General features: G+C 38.1%; 2 protein-coding genes across 2 annotated transcripts in view; both read left to right on the top strand.

Annotated features, from left to right (window-relative positions):
- twf1a (twinfilin actin-binding protein 1a) overlaps positions 1-14690 on the top strand; it is a 606573-nt gene that overhangs the window by 191520 nt on the left and 400363 nt on the right. The gene's annotated exons all lie outside the window — the stretch shown is intronic.
- Positions 1-14690, top strand: part of myo9ab (myosin IXAb) — a 65610-nt gene that overhangs the window by 8878 nt on the left and 42042 nt on the right. Inside the window, exons 3-9 of the mRNA NM_001423784.1 lie at positions 6067-6161; positions 6751-6813; positions 7195-7294; positions 8115-8168; positions 8791-8888; positions 9748-9874; positions 13770-13859. Coding sequence (NP_001410713.1) covers positions 6067-6161; positions 6751-6813; positions 7195-7294; positions 8115-8168; positions 8791-8888; positions 9748-9874; positions 13770-13859 — 627 coding nt within the window. The remainder of the gene's footprint in view (positions 1-6066; positions 6162-6750; positions 6814-7194; positions 7295-8114; positions 8169-8790; positions 8889-9747; positions 9875-13769; positions 13860-14690) is intronic.

Genomic DNA, 14690 nt, shown 5'->3' with positions numbered 1-14690 from the left:
ATTACTGGACCACACTCACTGGCTGGACTGACAGGAAGCTGAACTCAACCACACTTCCTGCCTGAGATCTGTTGCCAGTGTCTGATCTTGGTATTAAAAACACAATAAGGAACATTTGTGTAATGTGAGCATAAAAATTGATAAAGCATTTGTACTTTACATAATGCCACTTTATTAGGTACACCTTCCTAGTACCCGGTTGGACCCCTTTTGCCTTCAGAACTGCCTTAATCCTTTGTGTCACAGCATCACGCAGTTGCTGCAGATTTGTCGGCTGCACATCCATGATGCCAATCTCCTGTTCCACCACATCCCAAAGCTGCTATATTGGATTGAGATCTGGTGACTGTGGAGGCCATTTGAAGAAGATTTCTCCTTTTGCAGAAATGGAGACTCATCAGAGCAGCAACGTTTCTCCAATCTTCTGTTGTCCAGTTTTGGTGAGTCTGTGTGAATTGTAGCCTCAGTTTCCTGTTCTTAGCTGACAGGAGCGGCACCCGGTGTGCTCTTCTGCTGCTGTAGCCCATCCGCCTCAAGGTTGGACGTGTTGTGTGTTCAGAGATGCTCTTCTGCAGAGCTCGGTTGTAGCGAGTGCTTATTTGAGTTACTGTTGCCTTTCTATCAGCTGGAACCAGTCTGGCCATTCTCCTCTGACCATAAACAAGGCATTTGCGCCCACAGAACTGCCGCTCACTGGATATTTCCTCTTTGTCGGAGCATTCTCTGTAAACCCTAGAGATGGTTGTGCGTGAAAATCCCAGTAGATCAGCAGTTTCTGAAATACTCAGAGCAGTCACTTAAATCCCCTTTCTTCCCCATTCTGATGCTCGCTTTGACCTGCAGCAGATCGTCTCGATCATGTCTACATGGCTAAATGCAGTGAGCTGCTGCCATGTGATTGGCTGATTAGAAATCTGCGTTAACAAGCAGATGGACAGGTGTACCTAATAAGTGGCTGGTGAGTGTATGTTTATTTTGAACTTTTATTTATTTTATTTTTTAATACCCATTTTTATTTAAAATGTATACATTAAATTTATTTAAACTTTTTCAAATTTGATGTATTATTATTATACAGTTTATGTCCCTAATTTCTTTCTGTATATTTTTGTATTTTAGTATATCTATTTCTGTATTCCTGTTTTCATATTCTTGAATAACAATATTAAAGATTATTGCTGCAATTATCTATTTTGTATATATATATTTTTTTTATTTTTAGGTTTTTATGATTTTAATAGAGGTGCTGTTTTTTATTGTTAATTTATTATTATTATTATTTTATTAAATTATTTTTGCATTTGTTTCATTATAATTTTTTCTAATGTATGTTTAAAAAAATGTTCTTTATCACCATTAAGTTCACTGAAGTAATGTTTTATTTTTTGAAGCCATGCATATTTCGTTTGTGTGTGTTTGTGTTTGTGTATGTGTGTGTGTTTGTGTATGTGTGTGTGTTTGTGTGTTTGTGTTTGTGTGTGTGTGTGTGTGTGTGTGTTTGTGTGTTTGTGTGTGTGTGTTTGTGTGTTTGTGTGTTTGTGTGTGTGTGTGTGTGTGTGTGTGTGTGTGTGTGTGTGTGTGTGTGTGTGTGTGTGTGTGTGTGTTTGTGTGTGTGTGTGTGTGTGTTTCGAGAGGTTGCTGAAACTCCTCTGACCCTGCAGACGTTGAGCAGATCTTCAGTTCTGACAGTCATGATGGATGAGGCTTTAGAGCTGCTTCACCTCCTCTATCAGCTCACGTCTGTCAGCAGTGTGTGTGTGTGTGTGTGTGTGTGTTTTCTGCCAATGCTTTTACTACTCTACTGTGCAATATTGATTGTAGCGACACACACACACACACACACACACACACACACACACACACTATAATGCACTTCAGCTGGAATGAGCCGCTGTGTTTGACGAGACCTTCAGGCTTGTATGGAGTCTCAGTGATTCTGCTTCACGCTCTCATGAACCTCCACAGAGATGCTAAATGTTTGCTAGCTCACCGTAGCATAAACAACCTCAGCACAACCCAGCCAATGTTAGAGGAACGTTAGGGAAACGCAGCCGTTTTAACACACTCTACTGATCATCTAATGCTGGTGTTGTGCAAGCTTTAAAGCATTGCTGTCCAGGAAAGGGGAATTTGTTTATCTTTTCTCTACTAAAATTACAGCAAGTGAATTTTACCTGCATGCTTGATGTTTATTATTCACCTTAGCAACTGCATAGCAACCACCTGTAATACTGTAATAACCACTCAGAACTCTTTAGGAACTAGAGAGCAACACCGTAACCGTGGAGAACATCATAGCAACCACCCACAACACCATAATGACTGGAGAACAACACCGTAACCACTTAGAATACCATAGCAACCTCCCACAACACCCTAGTGACTGGATAGCAACACTGTAACCACTTAGAACACCATAGCAACCATCAACAACATCCTAATGGCTGGATCGCAACACTGTAACAACTTAGAACACCATAGCGACTGCATAGCAACCACCCACAACACCATAATGACTGGACAGCAACACCATAACAATTAAAACACAAAAACAACTGCAAAGCAACCACCCACAACACCCTTATGACTGGATAGCAACACTGTAACCACTTAGAACACCAATAGAAACCATCAACAACATCCTAATGGCTGGATCGCAACACTGTAACAACTTAGAACACCATAGCGACTGCATAGCAACCACCCACGACAGCCTAATGACTGGATGGCAACACTGTAACCATTTAAAACACAATAGCAACAACCCACAACACCTTAATGGTTGGATCGCAACATTGTAACCACTTATAACACCATAGCAACCATTAACAACATCCTAATGGCTGGATCACAACACTGTAACAACTTAGAACACCATAGCGACTGCATAGCAACCACCCACAACAGCCTAATGACTGGATGGCAACACTGTAACCACTTAAAACACAATAGCAACAACCCACAACACCTTAATGGCTGGATCGCAACATTGTAACCACTTATAAACACCATAGCAACCATTAACAACATCCTAATGTTACGACTTAACACCGGCTGTTAACACCGTAACGACTTAGAACACCATAGCAACAGCATAGCAACCACCCACAACATACTGATGGCTTGATCGCAACACTGTAACCATTTAAAGGACAATAGCAACCACCCACAACACCCTTATGGCTGGATAGCAACACATTAAGAACAGCATAGCAACCCCCCAGAATGCCCTAGCAACAGCATAACAACCATCCAGAACATTTCATCAAGTTTCTGTTGTGCTCAGTTGTCTAGAATGATTCCTGAAGCATCTGTTCCTCTGTTTCTCAGGTTTTTTTGGTCTCTTTGTCAGCATTCTCGAGGGAATCTGAATGTGAGATTGAGTTTCGTCCGCAGAGCAGCTCAAATGAGATCAGAATTTTAGATGATCTGACAAATTTCTACCGTTTATATGTCATCCTTATCGTTCGACCACATCTGCAGTGAGCAGAATTTCTGTCTGCAGCACATTGAATTCATTAAAACAGTTTCTACTCAATTCAGTTTGATATTAATCTAATTTCTTTCTGTGTTTGTCTTAATGTGCACTTTTTATTTTTCTACAACAGTATTCAATAACCAGTGTTAAAACTAGTAGTTAGCGGTGTCTTCATCGGATGATCAGCGCTGTCTTGTGTTTGTCATTTAATGCCACTTTCTCCTGATCTACAGTACATCACGTTAGAGAACAACTGTGTGTTTGTTGTTCTGGAATGCAAATGTTTGCTGTTAGGTACAGTTTGTGGTTTTGTTTTTAACAGCATCCAATTATAAAACAGAAGAAGTCTCTATTATATCCTCGTTTAGCCTGTGTTTGTGTGTGCAGAAGTTCCCCTGGTGAAGCAGAACTGAAGGTTGAGGCTTATAATGAAGAACTGAACATTTATATTTATTTTTGTGATTACATTTTCTGCATTTCTTATTCACATCAGATGTAGGTTTTATTTGATTAATTTTTCTATTATTTTTAATTTCATTTATTTAAAATTTTTAATTTTGTTTTTATTTATTTATTTGTTTATTTATTCTTTCGTTCATTCATTATTTTGCTATATATTCTTTCCGAAACGCATTTAGTTGCAAGGACCGGTCAGTGTTTTAGAAGCATCATGTTTTCATCTAGAATCAACTGACCTTTTTGTGATTGTAAGACTTTATCATGTAGTTAATGTCAGGTTCAGCCCTGGGCAAAATATACATGCAAAGCATAAATGCTTTTCTGTATTTGCATGCTGTGTGTGTGTGTGTGTGTGTGTGTGTGTGTGTGTGTGTGTGTGTGTGTGTGTGTGTGTTGACCTATATATCATATGTGTTCAGTACTGTCTTTTTTCTGTGAGTATTATTACATGAGCTAAATGCAAACAGTCATTTAACTCTCACTGATGTAAACGGATGTAGTTGGAAGAGTTTTTTCTGATATATACATATACATATCATATTGTTAAATTAGATTATATTATATTTATAATGTTATTAATGGGTTAATGTATTTTTATTTTATTAAACAAATGCAATATAATTTTTATTTGTTTTTAGTTCTGAAATATAAAGTAAAAATGTTAAACATTTCTTAAATCTTTAGTATTTTAATATTTTAGTATTTTAAACATTTGTTTAAATGTATTTAAATATATTTCACTTAATTCTTTATATTTAAATGTAAAATAAACCTTGCCTTATAAAATTTGTCTGATGTTAAAATATGTGCCATTTTAATTTAATTGTTTAACTTGTATTTGAATCTAAACTATACTGCAGGTTTTTAAACATTTAATTTTATATATTGAATTATTTCAGGGGTTAAATATATATTTTATATTAAATTATTAGAAATTTTATATTTAAATATTTATTCTTTATATTTTATATTCATTATTTTATATTAGAAAAACGTTAAAATATCTCAATGTATTTTTATTTTCTCAGCATTTTAAATGTAATTTTTACTTTTATATTTTAAATGTTAAATATTTGTAATCATTTAAATGATTTAAAAATATATATAATAATAATAATTATTATTATTATTTTTAATTTAATATAAAATTATTTCTGTAATATTAAAAAAAATTATTATTGTTTTATTATTTTTTTATCCCCTCCAGCCATACAGTCTATCTTCCTGCGTATGTTTGTGATGTTCATCCAGTAAATGTGTTGTTAAAGCTGTGTTTGTGTCTGCAGGCCAGAGCTGATGGTCTGCTGTTTAATTATCCAGTTAACGTGATTATCATTAGTGTCAGAAACAGAATAATCGTGATTACTGCAGCACGAGTGTTTCTGTAATGAAGCCGTCAGTCTGCAGTCCTCAGTAAACACTGCTCATTCATTCCAAGGGAAACTGCGCTCTTATTCTGTCAGCTAACAGGAAGTGACAGTGTGAATGCGCCTCTGGCTTCCTGCTGCTGAACTGCGGCCTGTGCTGACAGAAAACACAGAGAAACTGCTTTATAGAGCAAACGCAGAGGGCAGAAACCATTAGAGCACACACACACACACACACACACACACATATACACACAGAGCAACCACATGGCAATGGGTCACTGTAGATGAACCTTTGCAACACCCTAGTAACTCATAGCAACCATTCTGAACACCCTAGCAAATGCAAAGTAAGGAGTTACTGTAGATAAGCCCTAGCAACCACACAAAACACCCTAACATAGCAGACATCAAAACCCAAGTAAATTCACTGCAATCACATTGACACACCCTAGCAACTGCATAGCAACCATTCTGAATACTGTAGCTACTAAGAACAATGACTTACAACCACCCAAATCTCCACAGCTGCCTCATAGCAACCATCCTGAATACCCTAATAGCCACGTAACAAAAACTTAGGCACACCCTAGCAACCGCATCCCATTCAGTTTGAACATCCCGTCAACCACAAACTACGGGACACCCTAGCAACTGCATAGCAACCGCATAGCTATAACCTAGAAACATTCTAGCAACCACATAGCAACCATCTCGAACCCCTCAGATATGATCTGTGATGTGTTTGTTTTTCCTCCTCAGGCTTTTGGAAACGCTAAAACAGCCCATAATAACAACTCCAGCCGCTTCGGCAAGTTCATCCAAGTCAACTACCAGGAGAGCGGCACCGTCAGAGGGTGAGTCCAGTCCAGTCATGGGATTACTATAGTCCTTGACCAAAAGCATGGGAATACTGTGGTATATGTCTGGAAAAATGCCATTGCAATTATTTAAAAATCATGGTAAACGTTAAAAAACGTTTTAAAAAGTACCAAGAAATGGTATTTCAATGGTAAATCTTAAAAAAACATGAATGCTGTGGTGCTTGTGTGGAAACATGGTATTGCTGTGGCAGATGTAACAAGGTAAACTATTGAAAAACATTGTTATTGATCGATGCATGTCTAAAAACAATGTAAAATGATGGTGCATGACTAAAATCCCTTTGTAAATGTTCAGAAACTGGTAATATTTTAACCGGGCATTAACAATGCTAGTTTAATGGTTAATTTGTAGAAATTCAGAAAGTTGTATCATTTCATGGTTAAATTTACTGTGCAACTGAGAAAATCTAAATAATTTTTATGAAATATTTAATTATTTAATAAATGTATTTATGAAACGCTAATATATTTGTATTTAGTACTGATTCAGAGTTTGTGTGTGGAGGGTTTGTGATGATTATGTTTGATTGTGACGAATGTTTCTGTTATTTGCTGATTTCAGAGCGTATGTGGAGAAGTATCTGCTGGAGAAATCTCGACTGGTTTATCAAGAGCACAACGAGAGGTGCGTCTCCTGTCAATCACTCTGCTGGTCTCTGATTGGTAGATGAGACTTTAGTGGGAGGGGATTAGGGCTGATTTTCTCTAAAGTTACAGTTCTGCCTATCTGTCACTCTGCTGATCTCTTATTGGCTGATGAGACTTTTGTGGGAGGGGTTTGGTGCAGGTTTCTATCTAAAGTTACAGTTCTGCCTGTCAATCACTCTGCTCATCTCTAATTGGCTGACTCGACTTTAGTGGGCAGGGTTTGGGGCTGATTTTCTCTAAAGTTACAGTTTTGCCTGTCAATCACTCTGCTCATCTCTGATTGGCTGATGTGATTTTAGTGCGCTGGGTTTTGGTGCTGATGTGTCTTTATATCTCCTCTTTGGTCTTCATTCTTCAGGAATTATCATGTGTTTTATTACCTGCTGGCCGGAGCGAGTGAAGACGAGAGGAGATCATTTCATCTGCTCAGACCAGAGGAGTATCATTACCTCAATCAGGTACTGTGTGTGTGTGTGTATGTGTGTATGTGTGTATGCGTGTGTGTGTGCGTGTGCGTGTGCGTGCGTGTGCGTGTGTGTGTGTGTGTGTGTGTGTGTGTGTGTGTGTGTGTGTGTGTGTGTGTGTGTGTGTGTGTGTGTGTGTGTGTGTGTGTGTGTGTGTTTCATATCATACAGTACAGCAGAAACCCTCTGATAAGCTCATTTTTTGGAAAGCTGCACTATAATCTCACAAACACACTGAGCTGCTGATGCTGTTGTCATGGTGACAGTGGTCGGCATCATCACACATGCACACACACACACACACGCACACACACTGTATTGGTGTTATATTTATACTAAGTGTAATTTAAGTTTTGTGCAAATATTGCAGGTTTTAGTTGTTCAAAATGTTTTGCTTTTAGATTTCTGTTGTTTTATATATTTTTAGTCATTTGTGTTTTTGTGATTTTTGTTGGTTTATTTGTTTGCTTTCAATTGCTTTTATTTTGTTTCTAGTTTATTTTTGTTTTAATTTAAACTGAATATAAATTATGAAATATTATAAAAATAGCAAAAAAAAAGTCTATATATTATTTTTTTGGTTATTATTGCTTATTTCAACTAGCAAACATTATTGTGGATGGAGGATTTTCATTTGAACAAAAAATAAAACACTAAAGACTGTTGAGCGATTCAAATTTATAAAATACAAATTATTAGACTATGTACTTTAGATATTTAACTTTTTTTTAAATTATTATTATTATTATTATTATTATTATTATTATTATTATCTTTGTATACACATACAGATGACCGTCTGTTTGTTTTACAGATCACAAAGTCTGTCCACAAGCAGCACTGGGGGAATCACTGTGACACTGAGCTGGTCAGTAGTGTGTGTGTGTGTGTGTGTGTGTGTGTATGTGTGTGTGTGTGTGTGTGTGTGTGTGTGTGTCAGCATTTAATAAAGCTCTTGATTCACATCGTCATATCACCGTTTAGCTGAAGTTCTCCCTTCCTAGACAGCACAGAACATTTCATTTGCTGCTGCATTTTATTTTTAATTAGCTATTTTTATAGCATTTTGTTTAAAATGGTTTTCTTTTTATTTGATTGTTTTATTTATTTAATTTTTATATTACAGATTTATTTTCTTTATTTTTATTGGATTATATTAATTATTGCATTTTAAAATGTTATTTTTTTTTTAAATTTCAACATTATTATCTATTATTTTTGATTTTCAAAAATAAAAATCTTACAAGTTTGTGTTTTTGTAAATTAAGTAATGCATTTACTGATTGATTGATTTATTGATTGATTTTCATTGGCCAAAGTTACTAGTTTTTCAATGTTAATGGTACTTATTTACAATTTAATATTTTTTTCTGTAATTTTACTCATGCCTCTCTTATCAGAGTAATAGCTCCAACATGAAGTCTTGTGTGAATATTTTCTCTAAATTGGTGTGTCATGAACTGAAGGTGTGTGTGTGTATGTGTGTTCAGGACTGTTTCTCAGTGGAGGCTGAGGATCTGAAGCATGATTTCGAGCGTCTCCAGCTGGCCATGGAGATGGTGGGGTTTCTGCCCACCACAAGGAAACAGTGAGTTACTGCCCTCAATCACTCTGCTGCTCACTCATTGGCTGATGTGACATTAGTGGGTGGGGTTTTTGGCTTGATGTTTTTCAGAAATTGCAGTTCTGCTTGTCAATCACTCTGCTGCTCACTCATTGGCTGATGTGACTTGAATGTAGTGGGCAGGATTATGGGCTGATGTTTTTCAGAAATTTTAGTTCTACCTGTCAGTCACTACTGATCTTTGATTGATTGATGTAATTTTAGTGGGCGGGGTTTTGGCACTAATGTTTTTCTTAAGTTGTAGTTTTTGCCTGTCAGTCACTCTGCTGGTCACTCATTGGCTGATGTGACTGTAGTGGGTGGGGTTTTGGGAGTTACAGCTCCGCCTGCAGTCACTCTGCTGATCTCTGATTGGCTGATATGACTTTAGTGGGCTGGGTTTTGGGGCTGATGTTTTTCAAACGTTGCAGTTCTGCGTGTCAATCACTCTGCTGATCATTCATTGGCTGATGTAACTTAAGTGGGCGGGGTTTTGAAACTGATGTTTTTCAGAAGTTACAGTTTCGCCTGTCGGTCGCTGCAGATCTCTGATTGGCTGATGTGACTTTAGTGGGTCAGGTTATGGGGCTGATGTTTTTCTGAAGTTATAGTTCTACATTTCAATCACTCTGCTGATTCCTCATTGGCTGATGTGACTTTAGTGGGCGGGGTTTTTCTGGCAGATGTTTTTCTGAAGTTGTAGTTTTCCCTGTCAGTCACTCTACTGATTTCTCATTGGCTGATATGACTTCAGTGGGCGGGGTTTAGGATGTTTTTCTCTGTCAGTGTTTTGCCTTCTCTGTTATGATGTATTTCTGATTCAGAAATGTTTCGTTCTGGTCAGGATCTTTTCGTTACTGTCTGCGATTCTTCACCTGGGAAATATCCGCTATAAGAAGAAAACGTTTCGTGATGACTCCATCGATATCTGTAATCCAGAGGTGCTTCCCATCGTCTCTGAACTGCTGGAGGTGAGACCGCCTTTATTACTGTCCGGGTCTGCAAACAAGAACAATGATTGATGATAGCTGATTCACACACATTTCTAAATTAATTGAGTTCATGCTGACGTCAGCTCGTGTGCGTTTGTTCACTGTTATAGTATTTGATTTTAGATTGATAGAGATTTGATTTTATATTCAGCTTGATTATAATGTATTATTTCATTATTACTATTAATAAGTGATTATTTATTATTATTTGATCATTACTTTATTATTTAATTGATGTTTTTGAGAAATATTTTTTAACTATCATACATTTTGTATGTTGATTTTAATGTTATATTTAATTTTTTTAGCTCCATCCCAATCACTTAAACGTGTGTTGAAGGTTTTTCTTGATGGTCTTTTAGCCATACACACTGAGGCGTTTGATTTAAACTGAAGTGGAGTTTATTGAGAGTTTTTCAGCTTTATGAGCTTTAGTTTTCTCATGTCAATTTTCTTTTTATAATGTCTTAGTCATTTATGATAATGTTGGCGTAAAGAGTTGCACTGCTAACCACCACAGATATGCACACACACAGCAGTAAAGCAGGAGTTTGTGGGAATTAACAGGGTAAAATAGATGTTTATATGCATTTGAGGATTTTATAGGGAAACACTTGCATGTTAGAGGAGGCTCATGTGTCTTGGCTTCTTATGGTGGGCTTTTATGAAATTTCTCGGTGGGAAATGTGCTTGTCGTTCATCCCAACATACAGTACAACAGGGTTTATGACAATTTATTGATGTAAAATATTCTGAAGTTTGCAGATCAGAAATCGGAAATACGAATTTGAAAAACGATTTTGATCCCACCCCAAACATGATTTTACCGCCAGAAGATGAAATTAGCAGACAAAAGCTTAAAATTATCCAGTTTTCCACACAAATAAAGCTGACGGGGGCTAATCTTGTCGAAATTGATGCTCAACACACACATAGATCTGTTCAAATCTCAAAAAAAGTGCTCGAGGTTTGCTTAAACCCTTAAGTCAATTTTGAAATTGAAATTGGAAGGTAACATTTCTGACGTCCCATTTCTGAGGAGGTAACTCACAAAGTCGCCAGTGGTGTGAAGTAACTAGTTACAAATACTCAAGCTGCAGTAATTGAGTAGTGTTTCTCAGGAATTGTACTTTGCTAAGTAGTTTTATAAATGTGTACATTTACTTTCACTTGAGCACATGTTTACTGCAGTATCGGCACTTTTACTCCACTACTGTCCTTCAACCTGCTGTCACTACTGTATTTGCTCTTGTCTATGGGGATTCGAAAATTCAGTCCTGCGATTCCTGTCCAATCAAATCACACATAGAAGGTAAATCACCTCATAATGTACTTCCTCAAGACTTGGGCGACTTATAATCGCAGCAGACTGTTTGGAAGCATTAAAAGTGTCCAAGAAGATGTCCAAAATCTTTACACACGTTGACCCAGAGACTGATTAGGTGCAGGTCACTGATGAGATGACGGATGTTTACTGTATGATGACCGAAATGGCCTCAAACATCCAGCAGACACAGAACGTCAATATGTTGTTAGATCGACATTGTACCCTAACGTTGTGGAGACGTAGCATTGTATTTGGAAATGAAAACTGTGTTGACATTAGAACGAGTGACGTCAATGTCCAACCTAAAATCAACCAAATATCAACGTCCAATGATGTTACAGCTTGACGTTGTGTGGACGCTACCACTATGACATCTATCAGACGTTGTATCAGATTTTGGTTGCCATACCTGATGAATATATGTCAGTATATGACGTCAATATGATGTTGGTTTAAGATTTTGGCTTTGATGTTGAATTTTAGTCACTTTCTAACAACCTTAAATCAACCAAATATCAACATCTAATGACGTCATTATTGGTCATCAAAATAACGTTCTTAAACTCTAGCTAGACATTGAGTTTTGGTCAGCTGACATCACAACCTAAATCTAACCTAATATTAAGGTCTATGATATTGTGTGCCTGCTGGACAGTTACTAAACGCACTACACGTTTACACACATCCACACATTACATATAGCGTAATATTCACTACTCACTACACTTGAGTACTCTTGAAAGCTCTACTTTTCACTCTTACTCTAATTAATACTTACAACAGACACTTTTACTCCACTTGCACTACATTTTTAGGCAAGTAATGTTGCTTTTACATGAGTGATTTTTCAGTACTCTGTCCACCACTGGAAGTCGCAGTTTTAAAGAGCCCATATTATACATGAAATAGGGTCATATCTTGGTTGTAAGGGTCTCCAACAACAGTTTAATATGCATACAAGGTCAAAAAAACACTTTCATGGTCTTATAATCTGCATTTATTTTTACCTAATTATCCCAGCGACTCCTGTATGAATCGTCCAGTGATTCATTTGTTCCCAAACCCCTCCTTAGCGCGAAGCTAATCTGCGCTGATTGGACCGATGACAGTCTGTTGCGATTGGTCGACTGCCTTCAGTCAGAGAGTGAAATGCCAAACAGCTAATCAGCAATATAAAAGTAATCACAGTTCATACACGCTAGATAGTGTAGGCGTGGAGTTTAGCTGCCAGTGGGTCAATGTAAATACAGACTATGGACTTGAAAATTCAGACGACTATTTTATTGAGCAAAAACTCCAAAAACAGTTGAGGAGATCTCCTAGCTTCTCACTCTGCTCTTTTCACAGACACACACACACACACACACACGCACTTAACCCTGCTCCGGACGACAACGCCCGCGCACACACACACACAAACTAACACACACACCTCTGGACGACAGCGCGCGCACACGCACACACAGACACACACACTTCTCGTCCACGGAGCTCCATACACAAAGCAGCACGCGTCGCGTTTTTAACGTGACTGCACGCCATAAGAGAATATAGCCAGTTAACCTGATACAGTACACTCGGTTACAAGTAACAAAACACAACTAAATACATTTGCAAGCTCGAGTCAACGAGGCAACTTTAATCGCACGTACTTACACTTGAGAAATGGAGGAAGAAACCCATCCTGATGTCCAGCTGTAAGTTACTCTTTACTGATCCTTCCTTTAACAAACGCTGATGAAGTATTCTTTGTAGCATGTAGTTTCCAGAAGTTTCCAGTAGTTTCCAACTGCTTGGCTATAATGCTGAGGTTTCATCTTTGGGTAGAGACTCAATATATCCATCTGCAGTGTGACTTCAATCCACCGGCATGTTTGTGTGCGTGTGTGTGTGTGTGTGTGTGTGTGTGCGTGTGTTTGTGAGTGTGTGTCTGGGTTTCTGTGTTAGAGGGCGGGGCCTCAGGTTTGAAATCTCCCGGGTTTGCGCGTGCATGTGAATAACTTGGTTTCGTTCGTACGTCATGGCGAAACACCTAATGAGTCGGTATCAAGGCGACTCGTTTGAAGCACTATGAGTCGACTCTTTTATAGATGAATCAACCGTTTTAAACACTGTATTCTTACAGATTTAAGCCTTAGCTGGATACTTCACTTCACTTAGAGCTGTGTTACACACTACATGGAGGGGAATTTTCAAAAACCCATAATATGGGCTCTTTAAAGCTTTGCAGCTTGAAGGACCATGACTGTGAGATGTAAATCCAGAACTGCAAGATGTCATTTCAGAATTACTAGAAACATGTCTAGAGGGAACAACCAGATGAAGTCAGTATTGCTGGATTAAAAAGTCAGAATTACCGTTTGAACCCTGTTGCTTGCCACAGTCATCCTCAGAATAATGTTGTTCAATGAAATAATCCGCAGTTCTGATGGTGTGTGTGTGTGTGTGTGTGTGTGTGTGTGTGTGTGTGTGTGTGTGTGTGTGTGTGTGTGTGTGTGTGTGTGTGTGTGTGTGTGCGTGTGCGCGTGCGTGTGTTTTGTCGCGCAGGTGAAGGAGGAGATGCTTTTTGAGGCTTTGACAACACGCAAAACAGTGACTGTGGGAGAGAGACTGATCGTGCCGTACAAACTAGCAGAGGTGAGGAAAGGAACATCTCATCAACTCATCCAGACCTTCAGGCTTGATAAATGTTTTATTTGTTGGTGTTTGGAGAATTTAAGATATATTAGTGCTGGGAAAAAAATCAATAAATTATATACACACACACACACACACACATGGCGACGCAGTAGGTAGTGCTGTCGCCTCACAGCAAGAAGGTTGCTGGTTCCTCGGCTGGGTCAGTTGGCGTTTCTGTGTGGAGTTTGAAGTGTGTGCGTGCGTGTGTGTGTGTGTGTGTGTGTGTGTGTGTGTGTTTTTGTGTCCTGCTCCTGTGTTCAGTGTGTGAATAATGAATCACTCATGGAGGCTTTATATAATATTTGATTCCTCCTCCAGAGTTCTGCTAAAATAAGAGAATCAATAATGCAGATCTGCTGCTGCTGGAGAGTTATTATCAAGCTGAGCGTCTCGTCTGTACAGTGTGTGTGTGTGTGTGTGTGTGTGTGTGTGTGTGTGTGTGTGTGTGTGTGTGTGTGTGTGTGTGTGTGTGTGTGTGTGTGTGTGTGTGTGTGTGTGTGCACACATAAAAAGAAATTTATAAACACACACACACACACACACACACACACACACACACACACATATAGACACAAACATAAATGGTCACATAAACACACTATATTACAAATACACACACACATACACTTACATAATCACACACACTCAAACACATAAACACACACTTATAAACACATACACACACACACACACACTATAAACACATACACACCCACACACGGTCAAACATGTAAACGCACACACACATACATAGACACAAACACACACACAAACATATACATACAGACT

This window comes from Danio rerio, chromosome 25, assembly GCF_049306965.1.
Source record: "Danio rerio strain Tuebingen ecotype United States chromosome 25, GRCz12tu, whole genome shotgun sequence".
Taxonomy (NCBI): Eukaryota; Metazoa; Chordata; class Actinopteri; order Cypriniformes; family Danionidae; genus Danio; species Danio rerio.
This window is presented reverse-complemented; position numbering and strand designations above follow the sequence as displayed.